The sequence below is a fragment of the Salminus brasiliensis genome, chromosome 12, assembly GCF_030463535.1.
Source record: "Salminus brasiliensis chromosome 12, fSalBra1.hap2, whole genome shotgun sequence".
Classification (NCBI taxonomy): domain Eukaryota; kingdom Metazoa; phylum Chordata; class Actinopteri; order Characiformes; family Bryconidae; genus Salminus; species Salminus brasiliensis.
In genome coordinates this window covers 37,801,286-37,813,574 of record NC_132889.1, presented here as the reverse complement: position 1 = coordinate 37,813,574, position 12,289 = coordinate 37,801,286, and the positions used below count along the sequence as shown (strand labels likewise).

Here is a 12,289-nt window from a genome sequence, read left to right as displayed (position 1 = left end):
TGTACGTCGGAAGTGACGTTGTGTTTTTATTGGTTACCAGATCATCAGCTGGGCGTGTTCTGCAGGTTATCTCTGCTGGCCCAGTTCTGGGAAACGTAATGATGTTGAACTTTGGACTTCCGTAGCATTCCACTGCATCCCTACCTCTGGGGTCTCTATTCCCCCAAGGCTACAGTGTGATTAGTAGATTCCTCCAGAGCCGACCTCACATTTCATCAGGGGGTCCAATTTCAAAATGTAGAAGTTATTAATAATGAGAAATGAGTAACATCCATGTGTTTCACCACTGAGAGCCTTTAGACATTAAATATGGTCATTTGATTTAGTTTTAAGATGTCATTATTATTATTATTAGTAGTAGTAGTAGTATTACTACTGTTATTATTATTATTACTACCATTATTATTCTTAATATTATTATTATTATTATTACTATTATTATTACTACTATTATTATTATCATTACTAGTATTACTACTACTACTACTATTATTATTATTACTAGTATTACTACTACTATTATTATTATTATTACTAGTATTACTACTACTACTACTATTATTATTATTATTATTACTAGTATCACTACTACTACTATTATTATTATTATTATTATTATTATTATTACTAGTATTACTACTACTACTATTATTATTATTATTACTACTAATGTTATTATTATTATTACTAGTATTACTACTACTACTACTATTATTATTATTATTACTACTAATGTTATTATTATTATTACTAGTATTACTACTACTACTACTACTATTATTATTATTATTATTATTATTATTATTATTATTATAACTACTGTTTTTACCCTAAGCCTTTATTTTCATTCATCTGTGTCACACATGGTAATAATTAGCTGAAGGTGAAGCACTCAGACTTCCAGTCAGAACATTTTGGGTGCTTTTAGCAACAGTTTATAAAGCACAACCCTTCAGATCCTCATGAAGGTAAAAGCTGATCTTCACACCAAGGAAGACACTTAGAGGAACCTGAAGCTGAGGGGATCACAGCTGCTTCATGGTCGTAAGTCATGACCTAAACAGTCAGTCAAAGTCGGGGGTTCGAAGTGAAACTGAGCTTCACTGTAGAGAAACTGACCCACTCTGATCTCTGTACAGGTGAATGGAGTCAGACGGTGGTCGCCATGACTACAACACAGATACAGCCCATAATATATCTCCTATCCAAACCAACCAGTGCAGCTACACGAGTCTTCTGAGTTTTATATGGAATGATGATGATGATGATGATGAGGGTAAAATAGTGAATAGAGAATCTCAGCTAATGCAGTTTTCTTTAGGGACTACTTTCTGTAGCCGCACTACACCCTGCAGCATGTATCCCTCCACCATTTTAATGATCTGATTTTAAAAGCAGGTTCTAGAGCCGAGCTCTTCTCAGAACTCTGGTAGAACCGTGTCTCAGGCATCAGGCAGCGTCTTCATCTCCATTAGCAGAAGAACTTTCTGTGAGGAGCTTCTAGAGTCGTCAATTATAATATGCAGTTCACCTTTCCGGAATCATCCGCAACCATTTATTGAGGCATCCCAATTTATCCAGGCCACCAGGGGGCGATACTTTTGACAGGTAGTGTGTGTTTGCAAACCGTTTGCTTATCATCCAGCTCTGAGATTGAGAGATAAGCTGAACCAGCAACACTGGCTTCAGGGCCTTGAAGTCTGGAGGTCAGATCTCACACATTAGTCATGCTGTGGCCTAAACAGGAGCTCCAGAGGACTTTGGCCTGTGGGGGCTGGGAACTGGAGGGAGAACGTTATAGGCATGCAGGAGAGGGAGAGAGAGAGAGAGAGAGAGAGAGAGAGAGAGAGACTTTATACTGGTCAATGTTTAACAGCCCTGTGTTGGGTAAGACTAGGCTTTTACGACACCATCAGACAATCACGTCTTCCATCGGATCTGACAGTCTGGCGGTCTGCGGAGGTCAGTGGTAATTGGGTCTTTCCAAATCAAAGGTTTTATGAAGCTGTTCGTCACATAAAACAGGCAAATAAAAGGAAGACCACAGGTCAGGACAGTCATAATCGCACCGATTCCCAGAGTTTCTGGAATAGTCCTGGAAGGATGGGACAGAAGATATTTCCTTATTGGTGTTTTGATAACTTGTATCTCCACAAAAACGTGTTCTCTCAGGTAGAGGTCTGGTGACTGGGAGGGGCCCTAACATAGTATTTACATCATTCTCATGATTTACCATGATCAAACGTTATGGAAATGATAAAAGAGCATTTATTTAGAGTATTTTATGAATTTATTTGTACTGACAGTAAAACAGCTGCAATATGCTGGAGTGTAAGAGCAACTGTGCTGTAATTTGATTGGACAGACAGATAGATGTTGGTATAGCAACTGGGCTACTTCAGTATACAGGATATGGCATGTGAACTAGGAGTAGTGAGCACACACACACACACACACACACAGAGCGGTGGGCAGCCAACTCCAGCACCTGAGGAGCAATGAGAGAGGGTGAGGGGTCTTGCTCAAGGGCCCAACAGTGGCAGCTTGCTAGGCCTGGGTATCGAACCCACAACCCTGCCATCAATCACAGCCCGGAGCTCTAACCGCTGAGCCTCCACTGCACCAATTCTGGTGAAACTCAGTTGATCCTCAGTAGGGTCAGGTTTAGGTATTAGGTTTAGGTTTAGGTTTATTAAGACGTTTGTTTTAAAGCTCCCCCTACAGTCTGGAAGTGGAATTTGCAGGTTGAGGACACGCATTTCTGGACAAGCTGAGAAAAACAGAACAGAAGCGTCACTGTAAGAAGGTAAAGAAGCATGTGGACTGAGGAGGTATGTAGGGATATAGGGCATGCTGTGCTCCTTTGGGCCTCGGCTGCTGATGGCTAGCAGCATGACCGGATCAGCGAATCAGCGAACCTCAGCATCTAAGTCCGCTGGACCGCTCGGGACTAGTGTTTTTACAAACCGAAGATCCTAATGTACCCCTTTTTTCATAAAACTACATGATGCTTGAATTCACATTTTTATTTATTATTATTATTATTATTATTTTACATATTAAGTTTATTGTTCATCTACAAAGAAAACAAAACCTATTTACACAATTTACAAATATGTACACATTTCCAGTGCTTCTCAAAAAAATAAAAAATAAAACAAATCTCGGTGAGGGTAGCGGACGTCTCGGCCCGAGGTTTCTGAGAAATAGCGAGTCTTTATACAGCCTCCGAAACATGTGGCAGTGGGGGGCTGGGTACAGTGAGCTGGGCTGGAGCAGGTGGGATGGCGGCTGGAGGATGGATGGACTCTGAGTACGCTGGAGGAGGATCACGAGGGATGAAGTCAGGCTTCAGCGCCAACTGCAAAAAAAAAAAAAACAGGGACAGAGGAGAAGTGTGTCATAACGGAGACATCAAAGAGTAAAAGGAAAAGGCCTACACTATCTGGCCACTTTATCAGAAACCCCTCTCTTGTATGCACTACAGACAAAAGTATTGGGACACCTGCTTATTGTTCAGTTTCTTCTGAAAATTAAGGCTGTCTCTACTGTCCAGGTAAGAAGAGGTTGGGATGTTGGATGGATGATCACCATCGTACCGCACCTCCTCCAGAAGTACTGGATGGAGCACCACCATCATTCCAGAGAATGCCCACAGCCCATTCAATGCCCAAGTCTGGCATTAGACAGCATGGTGCCAATAGCTTCATGAGGTTGATCTGCTCCAGAGATTCCTATTCTATTGGTGGTACTTCTCTACAGGGACTAGACAAGCTATGTGTGTGCATTTTCACGTCTGTGCCAGCAATAGGTGCCACCTAAAGTAGCTAAAAAAAAGGAAAATTAATTAGAAGGGGCGTCCACAAACATTTGGACATGTAGTGTAGCTCCACCCTAGTGCTTGTCTCCTTTTATCTGTTGATGCACAGTGTGCATTGGCCTTCCTCTAAACCTTCATTAGTGGTCAGTTTGTGACCACAGAGCTGCTCTGAGCTGGACAGATGTGGGTAGTGGACCCTTGGCAGCGGCACCACTGTGCCACCCCACACACACACTGCCAATGCTGCTGAGCACAGCAGAGACACTGACAGTGAGAGCAGTCACATTCACCCTGTACAAAAGTCACTACTGAAGCATCACGCCATAAACATCCATCTATAAAACGCTACCTTTACAACACTGAGCTTTGTTATCAACTGATATACACAGAATATGGACAAAAGTATTGGGACACCAACACGTGAGCTTTTATGACATCCCATTCTAAACCTACAGAATGCTGAATTCCTTGGAGATGGTAACAGAGGACACAGCCTTTGAGCACAAGAACCCATTTCAGCTGTGGAGCATGAAGGTGGAGATGTATCAGACAGAGCTGCTTGAGGGAAATGTGAGAGCATCTGTCTAATGGTTGAAGATGAAATATCCCACAGCTGAAAGATTTCTGCATGGAGGAGTGGGGAACACTCTCCCATCTTTACTCATAAAACTGTTCCTAACTTTACTCATGAAGCTGTTCCCATCTTTACTCATGAAGCTGTTCCTAACTTTACTCATGAAGCTGTTCCCAAGTTTACTCATGAAGCTGTTCCTATCTTTACTCATAAAGCTGTTCCTATCTTTACTCATGAAGCTGTTCCCACCTTTACTCATAAAACTGTTCCTATCTTTACTCATGAAGCTGTTCCCACCTTTACTCATAAAACTGTTCCCATCTTTACTCATGAAGCTGTTCACTCTTCTCATAAACGTTTAGAGCTTCCCTGGAGGTATAATGGTGTGTTTGATGGTACATTATCTGATGGGGTTACCTCATGATAGGAGGGAGGTGGGCTGTAATGGTCCACTGTGCTGTAGCGAGGGGGTCTATGTAGGTCATCAGGTGCAGGTGATGAAGATGGAATGACGTAGATGGATGGGCGCTCAAAGGCGTCAAGAGTCTGGGTCCGTGCCTGGCTCTCCAGGACCTCCCGGCGAACCCGCTGGAGGGCCTTACAGAGGGAGGTGCAGCAGAGAATAACGATAGCGAAGGCGACTATCGGCACAAAGATCCTGCAGAGGGAAACAAGCGGTCACACGGTGTGGGTGAGACGGCCGGTGAGGGACTGCATTCTATGTGACTTTGTCCTAAGCCAATAATCTCAGTGACCCTCACACACTATATGTCCAAAAGTTTGTGGACACCCCTTCTCATGGATGTGCTCAGCTACTTTAAGTTGCACCCGTTGCTAACACAGATCCCTGACTCCACACCACATCCCAAGAGTACTGGATGGAGCTCCACCATCCGTCATTCCAGAGAACACTGTTCCTCCACAGCTCAATGCTGGGGGGGGGGCTTCCCTCTAGCCCACGCCTGGCATTAGGCAAGGGGGGAATGGGTGCAACTTAAAGTAGCTGAATGCCTTCATTAGAAGGGGTGTCCACAAACATTTGGACATATAGTGTATATTTAAACAAAGGGCTGGCCAAGGTCTTACACAATCACTAATAACCATGAACCTATCGGCATCATGCTGCCTAATGCCAGGCATGAGGGACTAGAGGGGTATAAAGCCCACCAGCAGCACTGAGCTGTGGAGCAGTGGAGGAACTATGTTCTCTTGAATGATAGATGGTGGAGCTCCATCCAGTACTTTTGGGATGGGATGAGCTGGGGAGTTGGGACGTTGGGGATGACTCATCTGCGTCTGTAATGGGTGCTACTTAAAGTAATGGAATGTCTTCATTAGAAGGAGTGTCATTTGGACATATAGTGTAGATTAGGCCTAAATGTAGATTTAAGGATTTCCAGTGGTAATCTCTATTGAGACTGGAATTTACTGTAAGATTAGGCTTCATGTGGAGTAAAGCAGTGTTTACAGATCGTGTTGAAAGTAAGGAGGTACTTACTGTATAATAGGAAAAGGGTCATTTAGGATCATCTTATTGAAGAAAGGCCCAATCCTCCACGGAAATCTGATGGAAAAAATGTATTTTGGATATCATATTGGAAATATTTTTAAACAATGACATCTAATAATAATAATAATAATAATAATAATACTAAAGCAATAATAATAATCTACTACCAAACACGCATTCATTTGTGTACGCTCCGTTTTTGCAGTACAATGCTGTGTATATATGAGACGTGAGCTGGGACTCCGTGACTGCATCCTACGGTTAATTAGCTAACGTAAGATCATTTAATAAAACCTCAGATCATCTCAGTGACCCTCACACACTATATGTCCAAAAGTTTGTGGACACCACTTTTAGTTGCACCCATTGCTGACACAGATGTGTCATCCCGACTCCTCAACTCATCACAAAAGTACATCTAATGGTACATCTAATAGTACATCTACATCTAATAATAATAATTATTATAATTATAATAATAATAATCAACTACCAAACACTCATTCATTCGCGTACGCTCAGCTTTAGCAGTACAGTGCTGTATATATATATAAAATGTGAGACGACCGGTGAGGGATTCCGTGACCATCAACTGCATCCTACGGTTAATCAGCTCATGTAAGACTATATGTCCAAATGTTTGTGGACACCCCTTCTAATGGATGCATTAAGCTACTTTTAGTTGCACCTGTTGCTGACACAGATGTGTCATCCCCGACTCCGCAACTCATTAAAACAATACATCTAATAGTACATCTACATCTAATAACAATAATAATAATAATAATAATAATCTACTACCAAACACTCATTCATTAGTGTACGCTCAGCTTTAGCAGTACAACGCTGTATATGTATATATATATATATATATATATATATATATATATATATACACACACACACACACACACACCCCTGCTCAAATTATACGTGTTGTTGATATTCTAAGTGTATATTTTAGACACAATTTCTACTTTTATTTGTATTAGCCAAAATTTAATAAAATAAAATAAAAATAAATAAAATATGCTATAATGTTTGTACATGCTACATTCTGATGTGCAGAAGCGTGTCTCTGTAGAGGACGTGACTTATTTACATGTACACCATTTATCTGAGGCTCTTATCCAGAGCCCGTACATGTGACTCCTGTTACACAGGTGGCAGAATGTGGAGTTAGGAGTCTTACCCAGGGACTCTTATAGGTGTACAGTGGTGTGTCTGCCCAGCCTGGGGACTGAACCCTAGTCTACCACTGGGCGGGCAGTGTTGGTACCCACTACACTACACTACACCAGTCACATCTTTCTTTCATATATAAATCTGATGCTGATAATTAACCCACCCGTCCCGTTGCTCCCCCTAGCACTAGCAATGCTCCCATGTGAACGCAGCCACCACCTCTTTTCTAACTGCCAGCGATGCGGCATCGCCGGTCAGCCGACACGCTCAGAGGAAGGCGCCGGGTCCCCAGCTTCATCCCCTCAGCTAACAGACGCCTGTGCTGGCTAACATAGTTTAACAGTGATGAGGAGAGAGAGCGCCATCTACAGCCAGTTGGGCTTTTTTTTCCGCTTTGAACTTGCGACCCCCGGGCCATAGTGGTAGGCCAGTCTCCCACTGACCCATTCGGAGCCAGCCAATCACATCTTGATTGGTGGTTTGGAGGCTTGGCTACACTAAGACATGTCTATTGACCAGGGGAACACACATGTTGTCATATGACTGATATATATGTATATAATGATAATTAGCATAAAGAGCATATACATAACATGAAGACATAGAGAGACACATCTCTTAAACCTTGTATCTCCATTTTTGACATTTGTCACTTTTTTTTCGCCATGATGCAAGTCTGCCAGTCATTCAGTCTTTCCTGATGAATGGACCAATAGAAATGCTACTTGGAATTAAATCTGTTTACATTGACTGGCGTAAGTTGGTGGCTCGGTGGCTCAGTGGTTAGAGCTCTTAGTGGCTCCATGGTTAGGGCTGTTGATGACAGGGTTGTGGGTTCGATACCCGGGTTTGGCAAGCTGCCACAGTTGGGCCCTTGAGCAAGGGCAAGACCCTTCACCCTCTCTCTGCTCCCCGGGTGCTGGAGTTGGCTGCCTACCGCTCTGAGGGGGGTGTGTGTGTGTGTGTGTGTGTTCACAGCCCCTAATTCACTAGTGTGTGTGTGATGGGTCAAATGCGGAGGTCATATTTCACTGTACATAGTACAGTGACAAATATGTGCATCTTTACAATGCAAATAAACCCTTGTTACCACCCTGTTATGCACATTATTTAGTGTTGGTTATTGGTTCTGTTTACACTTATTTGGTAACACAACTGGTTGTGTTCTTTGCTCAAGAACATCTGAACTAGAGTTATTCCTTAGTTATAAAGTTATTTATTAATTATGTGTTAAGATTTACTCATTATGGTCTTTGTTTATGAGTTTTCAATGTGAAAATCACTTAAAATTGCAGTTTTATGTGTAATAATGCACAATAAACACTTCGTTACCACCCTGTTACGCACATTATTTAATTACAACATGTCAATTTAATAATTTTTAACAAGCAAACGCTGCTAAATTCCTGCCATCGAACAAGAAATAGTACCAAATCAACACAGCTGACACTATCAAGAACCCACATGAATCAAAGGTCTGGATTTCAAAGGATTTCACACTACAAACATACATAATCTGCGTAACAGGGTGGTAACAAAGAGTTGAACGGCATTATCATTCATTTCATTTCACACAACAGTCCATCCTGCTTTTTTTGGAGTGACTTTCTCTACTGTCCAGGGAACAAGAAGGCTTTCTACTAGACGTTGGAGGGAGCATTGCTGTGAGGATTTGATTGCATTCAGCGACAAGAGCATCGTTAGAGAGGTCAGGATGTTGGATGACTCCCCAACTGCCCCAAACTCATCCATCATTACAGAGACCACAGCTCAGGTCTCTCAGGGGGGCTTTATACCCCTCTACCTGCCCACGCCTGGCATTAGGTGGCATGGTGCTTTTATATATATATATATATATATATATATATATATATATATATATATATATATATATATAGCTTATTATGCGCTCCAGAGAGTCCTATTCTTTTGGCAGTACTTCTCTACAGGGACTAGACAAGCTGTGTGTGTGCATTCACACATCTGTGTTTCAGCAGTGGGTGCGGCTTAAAGCAGCTGAATGCATCAGTTAGAAGTGGTGTCCACAAACTTTTGCACATGTGGTGTATATTATATTTCGAACATGAGCAGTAATGGTGTATTCCAGTGTGCAGAGGTGTGTCAACAATCAACAACGCGCCGCTTGACCAGGAGTGCCCGACCGTTTGCGCAAGGCTGTATATTAGTCATCAAATTCCTGTCTGACATTATATAAACCTTATCTGGCAGGCGGTCACACGAACACACTCAACACTTATCAAGCTTTTTTATTGCCATTGCAGGACAACTCGGCCAATCGGAGCTCGGCTGAGTTACCAGGAATCCAACCCTAAAGGTCAAGAACCCCTTCGGAACAGGGGATAGCCCACCCACACTGCCTCGAACAGCGAGGATTACCCAGGTTACACTGACTCCAAAGCCCTGCCTTATGTTCTCCAGCAAGATCACTCTCTAATCAAACGGTTCTTTCCTTGGAAGTAGGGTTCTAGGTAAAACCCTTCATCTTAAAAGAACCTTATGTTTACACTGTAGTTATTTTAGGGTTATTTGGTAACACTTTACTGTAAGGAACTCAAATTAGGGGTTTATTAAGGTTGTGTTCTTTGCTCAAGAACATCTGAAATAGTTTCTTTTTTAAGTCATTTATTAATGATGCTTTAAGATTTACTCATTATAGTCTTTGTTTATATACAATTAGAGTTTTTTATGTGGAAATCACTTAAAATTGCAGTTTTATGTGTAATAATGCGCAATAAACACTTCGTTACCACCCTGTTACGCACATTATTTAGTTAATTTTTATTTACTTGAGCCTAATAATGGTTTAAAGAACATAATGTAAAGCTTCCAGGAAGCTGGAATGAATGTTCAAACGTCTTAAAGTCATAAATCTGTTTTTTGGGGGGGGGTTTTCAGACATGGTTCTTCAGGGAACTGGATTTATTTTAACGGGTGAAGATCAGATAAACCCAAATCACAGAGCTATCGAACCCAAACCAGCCGCAGGAAAAAGGTCCTTAAGATCTTAAGACCTTTAAATATGTGTACTGAAGCCACCTTTGAAAAAGCCTCATAATTCTGGTAATAATGCACAATAAACACTTCGTTACCACCCTGTTACGCACATTATTTAGTTATTTTTATTCATTAGTTTAGTCTGTAGTTAGTGATGAATAGAATTTATAAAATCTGAAATGTCCACTACACAACATCCAAGCTGGGCAGACGCTGGTTTAACAGTTATTAAACTTTTATTTTACTTTAATAAGATTTTGCTTTGTAAATGAGTAAAATACTTTACAAACTAATTTACTAACAAAGTCATTTGAATAGCTGCAAACGAACACATTCAGTACTTACTGTTGTGCGTAACCAGTGAAGAGTATAACCCACCTCTCTTTGGGATATAATACGATATCTTGATGTGATCTTATTAGTGACTTATTAAACTCAATAAACTCACATAAAACAATAAATCCCACACTATCTAGAACCCACATGGATCAAAGTGCTGCCAATCTCACACTAGAAGCATTTAGGCATTAATTCATGCTCAAAAGCCTGCATAACAGGGTGGTAAAAGAGTGTTTGAGCGTCCGAAATTATGTTTATTTAACGAAGAACCTTAAAAAAAAACTAATTTTGCCAGTTATTGTTTAATCAGTAAAATCAGTCTTTATCCAACAACAGCAGCAGAAATCAGAACTGATTTGTATGAATCTCAGAAAAGGTTCAAAGCGTCTCTCGACTTGGACAGATTTGTCCTTCTTTGGAACTTCAGTGGTTCTCCTACAGCTTCTCTCTAAAGAACCCTGTTTTAGCGCCTCTGTGTTTAGGAGTGTAATAAAGCTCAGCACTCATGACTCTGCATGTGATTGTGTGACGCCACTAAAGAGCCACTTCTAATTTCCTGAAGAACCTGCCAATGAGTGATTCTCTGGAGAACCAATCAAAGGTTTAAAGAACCTCTACATAATGTAAAAGTTCCAGGAAGAACCTGTAGGTTGGTAAAGGGCCTTCGCATTATGTGGAGGTTCTCAGACATGGTTCTTCAGGGAACTGGATTTAGTTTACCAGGTGAAGATCAGATAAACCCAAATCACAGAGCTATCGAACCCAAACCAGCCGCAGGGTAAAAGCCCTTAAGACCTTAATATATATATATATATATTCTATAAAGCAGAAAATATAATTCAACATATATCCTTATATAACTCTCTCTCTCACCCTCTCTCTCTCTCTCTATATATATATATATATATATACACATTCTATAAAGCATAAAATATAATTCAACATATATCCTTATATAACTCTCTCTCTCACCCTCTCTCTCTCTCTCTATATATATATATATATATATATACACATTCTATAAAGCAGAAAATATAATTCAACATATATCCCTATATAACTCTCTCTCTCTCTCTCTCTATATATATATATATATATATATATACACATTCTATAAAGCATAAAATATAATTAAACATATATCCCTATATAACTCTCTCTCCCTCACTCTCTCTCTCTCTTTCTATATATATACATTATATAAATCAGAAAATATAATTAATATTTTTAAAGCATTAAACATATATCCATATATAACTATCCATATATATATATATATATATACCAATTTCTACAAACCAATAGAAATGCTCCAAAATTACTAGGAATTGTCAGTTGACAGTTTTTTTTCATTGTACTGTAAAATTGTTATTTTGGAGAAACAAGGTTTTTGTGTGACCATATATATATATATATATATATATATATATATATATATATATATATATATATATAAAGGGCCTATTTGGCCTTATAGGTCTTGACAGTTCTCTATTCCAGCACTGTATACTCACTACGAGTGCTACAACTATAAATATAAATCTACAATCAATATCATTGTAACCCACACTGTACAATAAACCTGCCCAATATTTCATTACAGAATATAAACAATAATCAGGTGTCTTACCTGTACAAGCGCAGCTGATCAGGCGACTCAGATGAGGGAGTGTATGTGTGTGTGTGTGTGAGTGTTATCTGAGTGAAGGAGCACAGTCAGTCCAGTTTTAGAGCGTTTATGGCCACAGGCAGCTGGTTAAAGACACAGCACCTGTACCTGTTCCTGCACCTCCACCTGCACCTTCTGTGTCTTCAAAATAAAGAGTGTGAGGTAGGTCAGACTCAG

The 12,289-nt window shown here is 40.3% G+C and overlaps 2 protein-coding genes across 3 annotated transcripts in view; both read right to left on the bottom strand.

Annotated features, from left to right (window-relative positions):
• The window catches only part of rpl27 (ribosomal protein L27), a 404,812-nt gene that overhangs the window by 117,952 nt on the left and 274,571 nt on the right, over positions 1-12,289 (bottom strand). The gene's annotated exons all lie outside the window — the stretch shown is intronic.
• Positions 3,070-12,127, bottom strand: LOC140574392 (uncharacterized). Its single transcript, XM_072694210.1, has 4 exons — positions 12,074-12,127; positions 5,893-5,958; positions 4,812-5,052; positions 3,070-3,361 (listed from the first exon to the last, which is right to left on the bottom strand). Exons 2-4 carry the CDS (start codon positions 5,922-5,924, stop codon positions 3,218-3,220), a joined length of 417 nt encoding a protein of 138 aa, XP_072550311.1. The 5' UTR covers positions 5,925-5,958; positions 12,074-12,127; the 3' UTR covers positions 3,070-3,217.

Excerpts from the sequence above, each read along its gene's own strand:
- LOC140574392 (XM_072694210.1), bottom strand. The coding sequence starts at position 5,924 with ATGATCCTAAATGACCCTTTTCCTATTATACA. Across the intron at positions 5,053-5,892 it reads GACCCTTTTCCTATTATACA|GATCTTTGTGCCGATAGTCG; the intron begins GTAAGTACCTCC and ends TTCCCTCTGCAG. Across the intron at positions 3,362-4,811 it reads CACCTCCCTCCTATCATGAG|TTGGCGCTGAAGCCTGACTT; the intron begins GTAACCCCATCA and ends TTTTTTTTGCAG.